Source organism: Myxocyprinus asiaticus, chromosome 15 (genome assembly GCF_019703515.2).
Source record: "Myxocyprinus asiaticus isolate MX2 ecotype Aquarium Trade chromosome 15, UBuf_Myxa_2, whole genome shotgun sequence".
Classification (NCBI taxonomy): Eukaryota; Metazoa; Chordata; class Actinopteri; order Cypriniformes; family Catostomidae; genus Myxocyprinus; species Myxocyprinus asiaticus.
Window position 1 is genome coordinate 22,947,111 of NC_059358.1, and position 16,759 is coordinate 22,963,869.

Sequence of the window (16,759 nt, forward strand, 5' to 3'; positions counted from 1 at the left end):
AAATATGTTGCATCCAAGCCCCTAGGTGTCACTATAAGTCCAAGACTACGGATTTAAAAAATAACTGAGTGCACCTTTAAGAATAAAATACTTGACCCAAAAATGAAAGTTCTGCCATCATTTACTCACCCCAAACCTGTACCACTTTCTTTCCTTTGTGTAACACAACAGGGACTGACAGTCTCAGTCACCATTCACTTACATTGCATCTTTTTTTATATACAATGAAAGTGATCGGTGACTCCTGAAGATGTGATTCCGCCAAACATTGTTTTTTTTTGTTTTGTTTTGTTTTTTTTATTCCACTGAAAAAAGGTCATACGAGTTTGGAACAACATGAGACTGAGTAAATGACGGGAGAATATACATTTACCGTGAACTGAGCTATCCCTTTAAACTTAGCAAAACCGTAAAGTAAACAGAGTACGTCGAGTTGCCAAAGTAAACCTCTAATAATTCTCCAAACAGTAATGTAAAATGTATCTAAATTTAAAGAACTAGTAGCAGACAGAAAAGCACGTTAATCTCTCACCCTTGATTTGTCGCTGACTTTTTCTGTTTTCTAAATCTCCCTCGAAAACCACAAAGTTGAATATAAGCGCAAGAGTAACGCGAAATTGACGTGTCTCGACCGTGATTGGTCAAATCACGATGTCGCATGAAGCGGGTGGAGTGGAGAAGCTTATGAGAGAAGCAAAAATCAACAGACCGAAGTCACACTGTCAGCAGTGTGGTCGACAAGAAATGGATCCGATCTAAAAACTAATAAAGCAGAAGTAAATGAAAATACAGAAGACGTCTCAAAGTTTTGATCCCTGTCAAGTATCAAACAGGCAAGTACTGACTGCAACCTACATAGTGTACTACCCTTGCTTGTATTTAATTGATGTGCAACAAACATGAGCATGTGACGTTTGTAAACATGTATGGCTTTACATTAAACTATTTACTGATTAGAATGTATTTTTTATGCAGTTGACACAATCAGAAATTATCTTTTTAGTTCATTTAAAATTCAGTATTGAGATTGATAAAATATTGATAAAATAAAATATTCTACTGGGATGTAGTATATAAGATTTTTGTCATTTTAATTGTAGTATTTTAGTCATTTGTTATCGGCAAGATTGCCATGCTATTTATCTCATATGGTGTCAGAAGATATAACTCTTGCATGTGCACAGACAAATGTTTTGTTGTGCTGTGTCCATGTTTTATGTGGCTGCATTTCTGAAAGTGAATCTAGGATGTTGCCATGTAGAAAATAATCCAATCAGAGTGTGGGAAACTGTAATCCTGTCTAATCCCACCACATCCATGAAGAACGGAGATCATTCTGGCAGTAAGAGTGTCACTGACACAAAGGTCCTCTCCTCTAAAACCTCAGACTTGCACAATATTTCTCCTGATTGTAAATGTCTTGAATGACAATGTGGATGTAGCAGGTGTGGATCTCTGAGCTAGAGCAAAGTAAAACCTTGTTTTACACACTTAAGACACATACCGATCTCACTCACATGCCCCTCACCACAGGTCACCAGCTACTTATAAGGCAAAGCTGTTGAGGACACTCACAGGATGTCCTTGGGGGCAAAATGCTTGAGCCTGCTATTGTTCACAAATATGCTCTTTTTTGTATCAGTTTTGTATTTTTTAACTGTCCATATTCAAGTTTTTTAGCCCATTGAAACCACACACACAAGAGTTGAACAACTGTTGGAAGAATTATTTTTAAACTTTGTAGTCCCCTGGGCCTTGTACCTCTGTTTTTAAGGGTCTATTTGTGTGGATGGTTGCCAGGCACTACAGTTACTATGTATTCGATCACAGCATGAAAAAGTGTTTCCCAAAAGTTCGCGCTAAGGGGTTTCGGCAGGTGTATGCTATGTTCTTACAAATTTGTTAGACATTTGATTGTCTGAAGTATAGGTAAGTGTTGCACTGCAAAAGTGTCTCATAAATTTCATTTTATATTTAAAAGATATTTAGAAGAATATGTCAGCTTATTTAACTATAAATTCTCCTCCCTGGCTGCCCAGTAGGTGGCGATTTGCATGAAGATTGCAAATCAGCAAAAACAAAAGAAAAACAATGTGAAAGTGGACATTGATATTAAAAAAAGGACTTAAATATTGATCTGTTTTTCACCCACACTTATCATATCGCTACAGAAGACATGGATTAAACCACTAGAGTCGTATGGATTACATCCTGTCAACACTCGACACGAATGTTCTAAACCTTTTAATTTGTGTAGTCGCATCAGCGCAAAATGAAACGGGACACCCATTTATTGTCGGTGTGATGAACATGCCACAACGGACGCTTCCAGTGTAGACAGCATCATTGATTATAATGGGTTAAATGGCTTTTGACGCACCATGCCGCTCGCGTCTGGGGTAGACTGGGTGTTACTTTTATGCTGCATTTGGAGCTTAAAAATTTTGGTACCCAGTTATTTGCATTTTGTGGACCTACAGAGCTGAAATATTCTTCTAAAAATCTTCGTTTGTGTTCAGCAGAAGAAAGAAAGTCATACACATCTTGGATGGCATGAGGGTGAGTAAATGATGAGGGAATTTTCTTTTTTGGGTGAATTATCACTTTATGGAGTGTCTTTTCTAAGTTTAGCATAAATAAAAATCCCAAGCTGACCGCCGCTGCCATAGCCCCCTCCCTAGTGAATGTCAACCCTCTCAACCACACCCACTCATGTTTCTGTCCAACAGCTGCCACCTGGCTGTCTCTACGACAACTGACCAGACCAGCTTCAACAACTGCACCTGAGAGAAAGGGAAGACATCACAGACTCTCTCAAATAAAGTGTGTTATCATGGTGTTTTTATATATATATATATCTATATCATATGATGCTGTTAAGCTTATATTAGTAGTGTATATTAGTTAATATTTTATATGAATTTTTTTTTATATAGTATAATCTTTATGTGCTGTTCATTATTTTTCTTTTAGAAACTGGGTCAAGATGATTGTCCAAAATTATAATGTAACATGTTATAACCACGTAATAACTATTTAGTGAGAAAAAAGTAGTAATGTGTGTAATAGGTTAATCTTTATGTGCTTTTCAGTATTTTTCATTTATAAACTTAGTTAAGATGATTATGTCCAAAACTGAAATGTAACATGTTATAACCACATAATAACTATTTAGTGAATAGCATTGAGCTACTTTGCATCATTTTATTTAGTGTGGTTTCCTGCATGCGTTTGTGTCCTTTAGGATGGGCTACGATGTGGAACGCTTTGTGGGTTATGTGAATGAGGGTCTGCTGTGCTGTGTTTGTCGGGATGTGTTGGAGGATCCTTTGCAGGCTCCATGTGAACATGCCTTCTGCAGCTCCTGCATTCATGGATGGCTCATCCACCATAACAATTGTCCAGAGGACCGCTTACCTTTAAACATCACACATATACGCCCATTATTCAGGTAGCAAATATAGAATCATGCACCTGTAATTCTTATACAGTTAATATTCTAGACATAATCACTTGTAAATAATGGGGTATCAGAACTAATGTCTTTGTGCAAGTGCAATCCTTTTCATTACTATTCATTTGATTACTTTTCATTATACCCTTCATTATACTGAATCATACCTGTCAACTGTTCTGTAAGGGATAGTTCACCCAAAATGAAAGTTGTCATCATTTGCTCACCCTCAGATTGTTCCAAACCTGAATGACTATCTGTTTTTCTATGGAACACAAAAGTGTTAGGTAGTATGTTAGTCTCAGTCACCATTCACTTTCACTGCATCTTTTTCCTACAGTAAAAGTGAATGGTGGCTGAGTTTGACATTCGACTTAAGTTTGTGTTCCACAGATGAAACAAAGTCTTACAGATTAGGAACAAAATGAGGATGAGTAAATGATGACTGAATTTTCATTTTTGTGTGAACTATCACTTTAATAATGTAATGTGTGTTGCAGATACATGAGGAACGATTTAGCAAGGCTGCAGGTGAGGTGCTTGTTTCGGCCACAAGGTTGTGAAGTCATTTGCACCCTAGAGTCTATTCATAGGCATGAGCAACAGTGCGACTATGCTCTACTGAATTGCAGTAATGCAGGTACACACCTACCGTACAAACATGCACGCATAATTTTACATTCACAGTATTAAAACATATAGTTGTCTTAGTACCTACACTTTTTGTGGCAGGGAACAGGTGGCATATACACCGATCAGCCACAACATTAAAACCACCTGCCTAATATTGTGTAGGTCCCCGTCGTGCCGCTAAAACAGCGCCAACCCACATCTCAGAATAGCATTCTGAGATTATATTCCTCTCACCACAATTGTACAGAGCGGTTATCGGAGTTACCATAGACTTTGTCAGTTTGAACCAGTCTGGCCATTCTCTGTTAACCTATCTCATCAACAAGGCATTTCCATCCACAGAACCGCCGCTCACTGGATGTTTTTGGCACCATTCTGAGTAAATTCTAGACATTGTTGTGTGTGAAAATCCCAGGAGATCAGCAGTTACACAAATACTCAAACCAGCCCATCTGGCACCAACAATCATCCATGCGATAATCAGCCAATCGTGTGGCAGCAGTGCAGTGCATAAAATCATCAGATACGGGTCAGGAGCTTCAGTTAATGTTCACATCAACCATCAGAATGGGGAAAAATGTGATCTCAGTGATTTGGAGCGTGGCATGATTGTTGGTGCCAGATGGGCTGGTTTGAGTATTTCTGTAACTGCTGATCTCCTGGGATTTTCACACACAACAGTCTCTAGAATTTACTCCGAATGGTGCCAAAAACAAAAAACATCCAGTGAGTGGCAGTTCTGTGGACGGAAATGCCTAGTTGATGAGAGAGGTCAACAGAGAATGGCCAGATTGGTTCGAACTGACAAAGTCTACGGTAACTCAGATAACTGCTCTGTACAATTGTGGTGAGAAGGGTTGGCGCTGTTTTGGCGGCACGAGGGGGACCTACACAATATTAGGCAGGTGGTTTTAATGTTGTGGCTGATCGGTGTACACAGCCTCATTCATTCACACATACAACCCGTAGTTGTAACAGCAGAAGAATTAGCATTGTGAATGCAAGGTGGAGTGCCTACCTACCTGAGTAATCACGTCTTTATTAATGAGGAATCCCCTCAGGCAGCCAATCAGGGGAAGCGTTTACCTTGAGGGGTTAAATAATTAGTCTTCATCTAGCTGAGAAATCTCCTTCAAGCGATAGTGCAATCAAAAATGAAAATTCTATCACTGTTCGCTCACCCTCATGTTGTTCCAAACCGTAGAACACAAAAGATGTTAGGCAGAAGGTTAGCCTCAATCCCCATTCACTTTCATTGTATGGACAAAAGAGCAGACAATCATACAGGATTGGAACAACATGCGGGTGAGAGAATGTTGACAGAATTTTCATTTTTGGGTGATCTAACCCTTTAATTACACATACACTCATTGGCCACTTTATTAGATACACCTGTACACCTATTTATTTGTGCGATTTTCTAATCAGCCAATCATGTGGCAGCAGTTCAGTACATATCATCATGTAGATACGGGTCAGGAGCTTCAGTTAATGTTCAGATCAACCATCAGAATGGGGAAAAATATTTAATCTCAGAGATTTCGACCGTGGCATGATTGTTGGTGCCAGATGGGCTGGTTTGAGTATTTCTGTAACTGCTGATGTCCTGGGATTTTCACGTACAACAGTCTCTAGAGTTTACTCAGAATGGTCCCAAAAACAAAAAAACATCCAGTAAGCGGAAGTTCTGCGGACAAAATCACTTTGTTGATGAGAGACGTCAACGGAGAATAGCTAGACTGGTTCGAGCTGACAAAAAGGCTACGGTAACTCAGATAACCCCTCTGTACAATTGTAGTGAGCAGAATAGCATCTCAGAATGCACAACATGTTGAACCTTGAGGCGGATGGGCTACAACAGCAGAAGACCATATTGGGTTCCACTTCAGTCAGCCAAGAACAGAAAGCTGAGGCTCTTGCCATGGTCGAAATCATTGAGATCACATTTTTTCCCCATTCTGATGGTTGATGTGAACATTAATTGAAGCTCCTGACCCATATCTGCATGATTTTATGCACTGCACTGCTGCCACATGATTAGCGGATTAGATAATCGCATGAATAAGTAAGGTGTACAAGTGTACCTAATAAAGTGGTTACTGAGTGTTTACATTAAAAATGATCAGTTAACTAAATTTCTCTAATCCTGGAAATGTGTATTTGTATATAAATATGTAGGTGGCAGTACTTATGTTACCGCTGTGGTAGGTGTATTGTGAAAACTCTGTGTGCCTTGTTAGATCCTGTGAGAATTTTTCAGTGTTATTGTGCATGAACTTTTGTGATGTCCCAGTGTTTCTTCATGTTATGTTTGTGATTCTCTACCTTAATTTCCTCTTTCTGTCTTTGGCAACATTCAGGCTGCCCAGTTCAGGTGTTGCGACGTTCTCTGGAAGCTCACTTGTGTGTCTGTGAGTACAGCAGTAGAGTTTGTGCAAGTGGCTGCGGATACACAGTACTAAACACAGAAGAAGCCCAGCACAACTGTGTATCTGAGCTCCGAGCCGAGCTGGACATGCTCAGGTATAAAAACACTTTACTGAAGCGATGAGGACTGTAACCATGTTATTGATGTTATGTTGGTCTACAGGGTAGAATGGAAAAAGTGGGGAAAATGTGTGTATTTGTTTATAGGGCAGAGTTAGACTGTAAGGTTGAAGAGGCGAGGCATGAAATGGAATCTCGCTTGGATTCCCAAAGACGACACATGGTACAGAAAGAGAGTTTGCTGAGGAGTGAGGTGGATGAACTTAAGGTAGGATATGCATAATGAATAATACAATCTCAGGCTTTTTTCTGATAAAAAGGGGAGACCGAGTTACTGACAGTTGTGTGTTTGTTTAAAGGGACAGCTTTCCCGTGTGATATCAGAAGTCCGCGTTCTACTGGGCGCAGAAAGAGCACGCAGACAAGAGCTGGAAAGGGCGGAGCTTGAGAAGGCAGAGCTTCTTGAACTGTTAAAGAAGGATGGACTTAGACCAGCCACTCCCTCTGAACCAGCAACACCTCCTGTTGAGGGGCCAAGAAAGTCAAGCCCCCGAAACCTGGCTTTGGACTGCATCAAGAGGAAGAATAGAGAGGTGACCGTTATTTGAGGACACTGCTTTTAATGAGACTCAGGGAGAACAATAAGGACGAATGAGCTTTATGTAGGTTAACACTAATAAAAAACACTACCTATAATATACTTATTCACAACTCCTCACTCTTAAAAGTGCAATCTCTAATTTTTGCCCATTGTACAAAGGTGCCACGGTTTGGCAGAGTAGCCTACCAGGAACAACGGATGGCACCTTTCTCCCATCGTGCCAAAGCCCACTCACTCTATCTCTGTAACCCCCCCCCCATTTTGGGACACTTTCGTTTATGGAATTAATTAATCATGGCAGACTGTGAATAATGCATTTTTATAATGGTATCTGCAACTCAAAACTTTAACATGATGCTGCATCCATGCTGCTAAGTGTCAGTATAATTCCAAGATGACTTTTAAAATGACCAACACAACATAAAAGATTACTGAGTGCACCTTTAAGAAGCCCATAATTGTAGATCCTCTGAACGAAACGGAATTGAGTGGGTGAATCAAATTGTTTAGTAAAAGAGTTTGACATGTTACATTTGAACAATCCCAAGTTAGTATATTGTTGAATTTTGTTTTAGAGTTCAAGAGTAATGTCTCAACATTTCGAAGAAATAAAACAGCATTTAGCTGTGTCCATTCTCTGTAAGGTTGATGTTAAAAACCATTTTCTCAAAACTCAATTTACACTGTGGATTTTTATATGAAAATACACTCAAACATATACTCACAAGAATTTAATCATATTTGAACAGTTTAAAAAAATTAGAGAAAAACACAAAAAATGACAATGATATACACAATATCAGCCAATGGTTGCAAAAGACAAAGCAAATCCACATCCTGATTGGTCCTTTAGAGCCTGATGGCTAAGTTTGTTTTGCTCAAGAAAGCATCTAGCGAGTGAATGAGCGGACATGCCGGCCCCGCCCACCTCCACTGCTGAACTTCCCTTGACCACGTCCTCCGCCGCTTACTCCTCCCAAATTAACTCCACCACCACTCAGCCAGGACAGATTAGTGCCTCTACCTCTGGTGGCTCTGTCTCGAGGAGCCAATCGGTATGCACCTGAAGAGTTAACAGAGAGTGGTCAGTAAATAAACAGAGTTGCAGGATAAGCACTATTTGAAACATTTCACTAAATACAAAAGTCTTCTTTCAAGGGTTTCCATAGCAATGGAAAACCTGGAAATGTCATGGAATTTTAAAATTACATTTTCCGGGCCTGAAAAAGTTATGAACATTTATAAAATCTTGGAAAAACCATGGAAATGTCTACAGTCAATATACATTTTGTTTGTAGTTATGCTGAGCTCTAAAGCATTTCATCAGCTACTTATTGCTCATGTGTAGAGTAAAAAGTAGCTCACAATTGCAAGCCATAGTGATGTATGATTTGTAAGTGAATCGTTCTCTTGAGTCAGACTCAGTTCCTTAGTTTTTACTTAAAAACAAGACTTCATCTAATTCTGTTATGTCATCAGACTCTGAGTTTTCTGGCTGGTTCTAGAGACCCAGAGGAGAACCAAACAAAAGGAAACAGGACAAGATGTAGGGAGGACTAAGAGAGAGCAAAATACTAAGGGTGTGTCTAAGTCAGCTCCCTAGTTTAGTAGTCAGGGCACTGACCAGGGAGTCGGTCTCATTTGCAAAATTGTTCCGGTGCACTGAAACATTCACTATCTAAACATTTCCAGAATATACCGTAAAAACCAGGGAGCATTGTTGCTCACTATGTTCCCTTATCGGAAATGTCAGGTCTTCTGAAGTCTCTCAAATTGTTAGAAGATAAGCGCAAGTGTAAAATTATAAAGTCAAAGCCTTATTTACTCTATCAAAGAGATTTTTGTTTGTAATCATCTTTCATCCATAATGTGCATGAAAGGTAAACAGTCTTTTTTAGAGTTGTTAGAAGATTAAAAAATACACTCCTTTATATTTTCTCTCATGTAATATCTTTCTTAAGAGCACTGTACATTTTATTATCAACAATGAAAATGCATGATAGGGACATTAATACAGCGATGTTCTTAAACCAGCTGCGTTTAAACGGGTGACCTAGTAACCATGTCCCACGTAATCGAGTTATAAGTGTCCCAATGTTCAGTTTATGAACACCCTTGCCAGTGCCCACATTCACGTTCAGGATATAATAATTCACACAACATAATGAGCGAGATACACACACTAAGAATACATTGGTGTATTACAGGGGTCTTCAACCATTTTCAGGCCAAGGACCCCTTGGTGGGTAGAGAGATGGAGCCGGGACCCCCGTTACATATTGTATAAAACAGAGTGATGCATTTTATGCCTATAAAAACATGGATGGTAGGCTACCATATTATTGTATGTACATACTTCATGATGCTTGCATTGCAAAGCCATTTAAATAATAATTAAATGCTGCCCTGCTGAAAAGACCAGCTAAAACCAGAATAAGCTGGTTGGCTGGTTTTAGCTGGCCTTAGCTGGTCAGGGTGGTCTTAGCTGGTCAGGGTGGTCTTAGCTGGTCTTGCAGACTGACCAGCTAAAAACTGTTCAAACCCCCTTTGAAACCTGCTAAATGACCAGCCTGGCTGGGCTGGGCGCCCCGGAAAATACCAGCCAAACAGCTTAGGCTGGTTTTAGCTGGTCTTTTCAGCAGGGATGTATAGCAGGGTCTGCAACATTTTTGATATAAAGTGACATTTTTAAATTCCCCTGTAAATCCCTGTGCCAAACCTCCTCCAAAAAGAAAGAAAAAGACAGACAGACAGACAGAAAAACAGACAGACCCTGTCCATGCAGAATAAAACAACTTTTATAAGGTTACTCAAATGGAGAATTCGTCTCATGTGAGTGATCGATTTTATACATATATTTTAAAATTACTGTTGATTTCATTGAGTAAACATATGTAATGAGGAAAACAATGACTGAGTGCACCTAATTATGTTGATTTGAGAGTCACCGTCTTGTGTGTGTGGAACGTTAAGGATGCCAGGTGTATGGCAGCTTGATAATCTCAGTGGTAACTGTTTATTTATACCAGGCAAGTACGCTATTGTTCTGAAAGCAGGCTGTCATCTGCTCAATCGCACAGTGCGACCAACGTAAAGCAGACGCGTTTACTCACGCGACCCTCCACTGCAGCGCCGAACCTGATGTGTGTCGCACTTTGAGCGGCTCGTGATGAGCAGTGAGCGCATGAAGGGTTTGTCCAGGCTGCGCACTTCTGCTGACTAGCGCTGTTTTGTCACAATAAGATTTGGCATGCAGCTGCGAAGGACTTCAACATGTAAATAATTCATACTCCTGTCTCTCGCTGTCACTCGCATATGAGTGATTAATACAAATGCCACCAAGGTGGATCAAACAATAATTTGCGGTCCCCCTGCGGACCCCCTGTTGAAGACCCTTGGTGTATTAAGTAATTATTGGCTTGTATAGTATTGTCTAGATTAAGCTTACTTAAACAAGTGTGTGTGGACTTACCTGCGGGTGGTTGTCTGGAGGGTAATGGTCGTGTGAAGTTGCTTTGTCCTCCGCGAGGTTCACTGTATGTCCCTCTGTGAGTGACAGCTGTCACTGGAGTGCTCCAGGCGGAGCCACGTCCAATCTCACGGCGAGGGTAGTTACCTAAAAAAAAATATTTTTTAATAACATGTAACTGGTTTCATCAGCCATGCATAAAAGGAGTAATATATGCATGTCAACAAATATGTGCCTGTACCAGAAAGCAGAACACTTTTGGGAGCTGGTGGCGTGAAGAAGCGGGTGTGGCTTTGGAAGCCCCTCCCTCTGGTTCCTCCAGTAAACAAGCCTCTAGTTGGAGGCTTGACTCCTCCTCCTCCTCCCCCTTTCGGTGGTCGTTTGGGCAGGTTGATGCCAGTGGGCGGATCCTTGAACTCTGCAGCAAGGAAATCATCCACATGCATGGAAGGAGGACGACTGGTGTTCTGCTTGCGCTGACGGAAAATGTCATGTGGCCGACAGAGCTGGCCAAATGCACCACGACCCCGACCTCGAGGGGCTGCCATGATATGAGCTCGTTTTGCAGGCTCCACATAATCTGACTTGCCACTGCAAACAAAGATGCTTGATTTGTAGCTATCAATACAGCTTATACATCTGTCAAGATTATATATATATTAAATATAAGACTAAGGATGCATTCCCGCTTTAGCTGTAGTGTGTCAATAGGTAATATACACTTTAGACTCCCAAAACTTCCTTCTGCAAATAGAATAGAACAGAAGAATATGTAGCCCTGCAACAGATGGCATGGCCCCACAGAGACCCCCACTGAATATCGAGTCAGTCTGGGACTACATGAAGAGACAGAAGCAATTGAGACAGCCTAAATGTATAGAAGAACTGTGACAAATTCTCCAAGAAGCTTGGAACATCCTATCTGCCAACAACCAAGAAAAACTGTCCAGGTGTCCCTAGGAGAACTGGTGCTGTTTTGAAGGCAAAGTTGGTCACACCAAATATTGATTTAGCTTTTTTTTTTAATGTTTACTAGACTTTGGATGATGTTAATTGAAAAATTAAAACTAATTATTTTGAAGAAATCCTCACTATGCAAAATTTTAAAATGCCTAAAACTTTTGCACAGTACTGTATGTTTAGACAATACATGTATTCTTGTGTACCTGGATGTGATGAAAGTCTCATGTTTGTGCTTGCCCAGTCTGAAGCCTTTGGTTGGTTTGCTGTGCCCTGGGGAAGCAGGTTCACTGAGGAACGACCGTTCTAACTCCGCCTTCAGATCCAAGTCTGGACAACACTGCTGGGCCAGTGCAACTAGGTCTACTTTCACCTGCAATACATAAGATTACAAAGATCACAGATAAACCATTAAAAATTAATAGTAATCTATGAAATTTTGAGTGTCCAAAAAAAAAAAAAAAAAAAAAAAAATTAAAACCTTAAAATGTACAAAAATGTTAACCCTAAAGTCTGCCACAGGCCAGCAGCTGTGTTTAGCTTTTCAAATGTGTTCACAAATACATTAAAACTACCTGCCTAATATTGTGTAGGTCCCTCTCTCGTGCCACCAAAATAGTGCCAACGCACATCAAAGGATAGCATTCTGAGATGCTGTTCTTCTCAACACATATTTACAGAGCAGTTATCTGAGTTACCATAGACTTTGTCAGTTCAAACCAGTCTGGCCATTCTCTGTTGACCTCTCTCATCAACAAGGCACAGAACAGAACTGCCACTCACTGGATGTTTTTTGTTTTTGTCACCATTCGGAGTAAATTCTAGAGACTGTTGGGTGTGAAAATCCCTGTAGATCAGCAGTTATAGAAACACTCAAACCAGCCTGTCTGGCACCAACAATCATCCATGCAATTATCTAATCAGCCAATCGTGTGGCAGCAGTGCAGTGCATAAAATCATGCAGATACGGGTCAGGAGCTTCAGTTAATGTTCACATCAACCATCAGAATGGGGAAAAATGTGATCTCAGTGATTTGGAGCGTGGCATGATTGTTGGTGAAATATCCAATGAAATATCCAATGAGTGGCAGTTCTGCGGATGGAAATGCCTTGTTGATGAGAAAGGTCAACAGAGAATGGCCAGACTGGTTCGAACTGACAAAGTCTACAGTAACTCAGATAACCGCTCTGTACAATTGGTGAGAAGAATATAATCTCAGAATGCTATTCTGAGATGCAGGTTGGTGCTATTTTGGCGGCACGATGGGGACCTACACAATATTAGGCAGGTGGTTTTAATGTTGTGGCTGATCGGTGTATTTCTCATTCCTGCAAACACATGCTGTTACTCACCATGTCTACTTCTGTCTCCATCTCATCTGACTGGAATGGAGAGAACCACAGAGCCTTCAACTGCTCGTCCAAGACATCAGAAAGAACATAAACGGTCCTGAAGACAAAGGACCAGAGAAAAAAGTTTTTCAAACTTTGTAATGCCAAGGACACCCCTTGCAAGTACAAAGACCCCTAGTTCACTGAATGTAACACACACATTTACTCTCCTTCTGTGTTACCTGTGGTTGAACTGTGTCTGGAGTGGCTCTGGCAGAGGCAGAGTAGGCTCAGTTTCAGGCTCTGCATTAGTAGGGACTTCTCCAGAACTTTCTATAATCTGTCGCAGTCCAGCCACATTCTCGAGCAGAGTCTCCAAAGACTCATCTTCTTTGCAGAGCTCCTATGCACAAGGGGCAAAAATGCAGCATAAGAAAGGATTCGTATGAGTTTCTCCTTTTTTTTGCAGGCAATAGGGCATAGCTCAGTTGTGATAACAATAACATAATTATCTCTGCTATATATACCGTGATATGTTTTTCCAGTTCTGGTAATGGATGCTCCCCTGATTCCTCCTTCCACTGCAGCAGGTGTTTCATATCACTCACACTAAGAGCCAATGAGCGACTGTCTATGTCTTCATCCTGTTATGGCATTAAGAATATATGTATGCACTTATACACTGATAGCCAAAAGTTTGGAATAATGTACAGGTTTTGCGGTTTCGGAAGGAAATTGGTACTTTAATTCACCAAAGTGGCATTCAACTGATCACAAAGTATAGTCAGGACATTACTGATTTTGAAAAAAGTCATTTATGATCAAATCTAGACAGGCCCCATTTCCAGCAGCCATCACTCCAACACCTTATCCTTGAGTAATCATGCTAAATTGCTAATTTGGTACTAGAAAAACATTTGCCATTATATCAAACAGCTGAAAGCTATTTGGTTCATTAAACTCACCACGCGCCCCACCGAGAACGAATAGCGATCACGAGGAGGTTACCCCATGTGACTCTACCCTCCCTAGCAACCGGGCCAATTTGGTTGCTTAGGAGACCTGGCTGGAGTCACTCAGCACGCCCTGGGATTCGAACTAGCAAACTCGAGGGGTGGTAGCCAGTGTCTTTACCACTGAGCTACCCAGGTCCCACAATATCCTTTGATTATTAACAATTAACATATACTGTAGGTGCACGACAGCGCAGCCAAACTGCTCCTGTCTGTACCTTTAACTCAGTGGTTCTCAACTGGTTTTGCTTCAGGACCCAGATTTTACATTGGAAATCAAGTGGCGACCCACTTTAGTAAAAATGTAACCTGTATTTAATGTATCCTGGGTCACATTTCCTTTTATGTTGCATAGTTTTGTTCATGGTTTTCAAGTACAAGGACATGCATCAAGTGACATTATTTTTGTTGTTGACGTCAACAACAAAATCTACAGGAAGTTATCTCTCGCCCTTTTACAAATTGAAGAGCATATTTACTTATATGAGCCCATTATTATCCCGTTTGTTTCCTAATTTCAAACATAATTCAAACAGAACACACAGGAGGAAAGGCTCCTCATTACCATGGTTAGGTCAGTGTAGCTAGTCTTAAATAATAGTAATAATAATAACAATTTATAGTATTTATGAAAAAATAAATACTAGCTGAAACACATCTTGAAACTTTGCCACTGTTTATATAAAATGAGGTCTAATAGATTCTACCTTTAGATTATTTCACATGAAACTATAACTTTGTCAAAATATAACTTTTACTCATGTAAAATCATGAAAGAATTTTGTAAAGGTGATGATGTATAATGAAAAAAAAAAAAATTTGCGCATAGCACAGTGTAGCTCTTTTCCTCCTCAGTGCTGTTTGGCATGTCAGGGCTGTCTACTGTTTGAGAGGTTTGACTTGACTTTCTCCGTAACCCTTTAAACTAGAAAAGTCTCCCTAGAATTGAAATTGGTCACATCAGTTTTGAGGTCTGCGCTCCACAATATCGAGGGAAGCCCGGTTGTTGCACGCGTGCGTCAGAGAGCAGAGCAGATCATAACGCGAGCTGGTTCTGTTACACTCGTGCGAAAGTGCAGATGAGTAGCCATTAGCTGATTGTGAGATTATCATTAAATCTGCCTTGGCAGTCCTAAATAGGCTATCACTTGAATGGCTAACGAAATATCTTCAATGGGAGAACCATGTCATTGTTCTTTCCCTGCTGTCCGCGACCCAGTCCGAACAGACCTGCGACCCACCAGTTGAGAAACACTGCTTTAACTCACACACACACTCACTTATGTCAGACCTCCTTGCTTCTCTCTGACATTTTATCTGCTGCATGTGTGTGTGTATGTGTGTGTGTGTGTGTGTGTGTGTGTGTGTGTGTGTGTGTGTGGGGCAAGTTGACGAGTCTGACAGGCAGTCGAGGAGGAAAGGAGATGCGCACGTGCAGGTGAGATTCTCCATCCGGTTGCATTTTTTTTTCTCAATACTGTAGATAAGCAAATGTACATGGTATGATAACTGTCAATTTTCATACCGTGGTATACTGTGAAACCGGTATACTGCTGCAACCCTATGCCTCACATGTCCTCAGCTGACAGCTTCATTGAACTCTACCCGCTCAACACCAGTTTCATGTACAACAGTAAAGAGAAGACTCAGGGGTGCAGGCCTTATGGGAAGAAATGCAAAGAAAAAGTGACTTTTGAAACACAAAAACAAAAAGAAAAGGTTAGAGTGGGCAAAGAAACACAGACATTGGACAACAGATAATTGGAAAAGAGTGTTATGGATCTTAACCCCGTTGAGCTTTTGTGGGATCAGCTAGACTGTAAGGTGCGTGAGAAGTGCCCGACAAGACAGCCACATCTACGGCAAGTGCTACAGGAAGCGTGGGATGAAATGTCACCTGAGTATCTGGACAGCTAGACAGCTAGCTGACTGACAGCTAGAATGCCAAGGATCTGCAAAGCTGTCATTGCTGCATGTGGAGGATTTTTTGATGCGAACTCTATGAAGTAGTTTAAGAAGTTCTGAATTTTTTTTTCAAATTATAATAGTCATTTTTCACGTTATTAATGTCCTGACTATACATTGTGATCAGTTGAATGCCACTTTGGTGAATAAAAGTACCAATTTCTTTCCATAAGAGCAAAATCTGTACATTATTCCAAACTTTTGGCCGCCAGTGTACAGGCATGTACAAATAAATGTAAACACTTTCTCTCACAGGCCTACCATAGTTTCAGTGTTAAGAATCTGTCTCAAAAAGTCAAACAGGGCTGAAAGGAGTTCTGCTGATTCTTTATTAAAGGAGGCAGTTTCCCTGCGGATCTTAGAGGAAACGGCTGAGCTGTGTTTGTTCAGAGAGCTGCAACACAAACACTGCACGTTAAAGACACCATGAAATCAAAACTGGAGTTTTGTGGCTTGTTAAATGTCTGTTATCTTTGAAGCCTTCTATGTCCTAGTGTACTCATAAATGATGAACTTTTAGCAAATATTAACAAAATTTAAAATGTAGTCTTTCTCTTCTGGGAAAACAAACCACAAATATTGATGACACATGCTGTACTCCACAGATTTTTGCCCAGTCTTATGCTCTCCAGAATGATAATGCCTCTCCCCTGCAATCTAAGACTAGCAAGTAGCAAATCATGGTTCATGGCTGTGATGTAAGTAAGCCTATTGTTTTTTTTTTTTTTTTTTTTGGACAAGCCCTTTGATATGTCATTCCCAAACTTCTTGTCTAGGAAGTACATAAAAACATAACAGAAAACTATTCTCGTAAAGCCATTTCATGTATCAAAAACATTTTCATG

The 16,759-nt window shown here is 40.4% G+C and overlaps 2 protein-coding genes across 4 annotated transcripts in view; one reads left to right on the forward strand and one right to left on the reverse strand.

Moving 5' to 3' along the window:
- The window catches only part of LOC127452881 (RING finger protein 151-like), a 13,658-nt gene extending 6,023 nt beyond the window's left edge, over positions 1–7,635 (forward strand). Inside the window, exons 1-7 of one of the 3 annotated variants that reach the window (XM_051718713.1) lie at positions 429–833; positions 2,730–2,823; positions 3,245–3,451; positions 3,955–4,094; positions 6,448–6,610; positions 6,722–6,842; positions 6,934–7,635. In XM_051718713.1, the coding sequence (XP_051574673.1) occupies positions 3,246–3,451; positions 3,955–4,094; positions 6,448–6,610; positions 6,722–6,842; positions 6,934–7,182 (879 nt within the window). In that variant the 5' untranslated portion in view covers positions 429–833; positions 2,730–2,823; position 3,245 and the 3' untranslated portion in view covers positions 7,183–7,635. Of the gene's footprint in view, positions 1–428; positions 834–1,112; positions 2,560–2,729; positions 2,824–3,244; positions 3,452–3,954; positions 4,095–6,447; positions 6,611–6,721; positions 6,843–6,933 lie in introns of those variants that run through there. The other 2 variants (XM_051718714.1, XM_051718715.1) reach the window with 2 other exon arrangements.
- A 198-nt stretch (positions 7,636–7,833) lies between these two features.
- Positions 7,834–16,759, reverse strand: part of LOC127452856 (protein virilizer homolog) — a 48,837-nt gene continuing 39,911 nt past the window's right edge. The window contains exons 16-23 of the mRNA XM_051718651.1: positions 16,176–16,308; positions 13,464–13,580; positions 13,179–13,339; positions 12,958–13,054; positions 11,811–11,977; positions 10,886–11,235; positions 10,648–10,791; positions 7,834–8,238 (exon numbers count right to left, since the gene is read on the reverse strand). Of these exons, the coding sequence (XP_051574611.1) occupies positions 8,066–8,238; positions 10,648–10,791; positions 10,886–11,235; positions 11,811–11,977; positions 12,958–13,054; positions 13,179–13,339; positions 13,464–13,580; positions 16,176–16,308 (1,342 nt within the window). The 3' untranslated portion in view covers positions 7,834–8,065. The remainder of the gene's footprint in view (positions 8,239–10,647; positions 10,792–10,885; positions 11,236–11,810; positions 11,978–12,957; positions 13,055–13,178; positions 13,340–13,463; positions 13,581–16,175; positions 16,309–16,759) is intronic.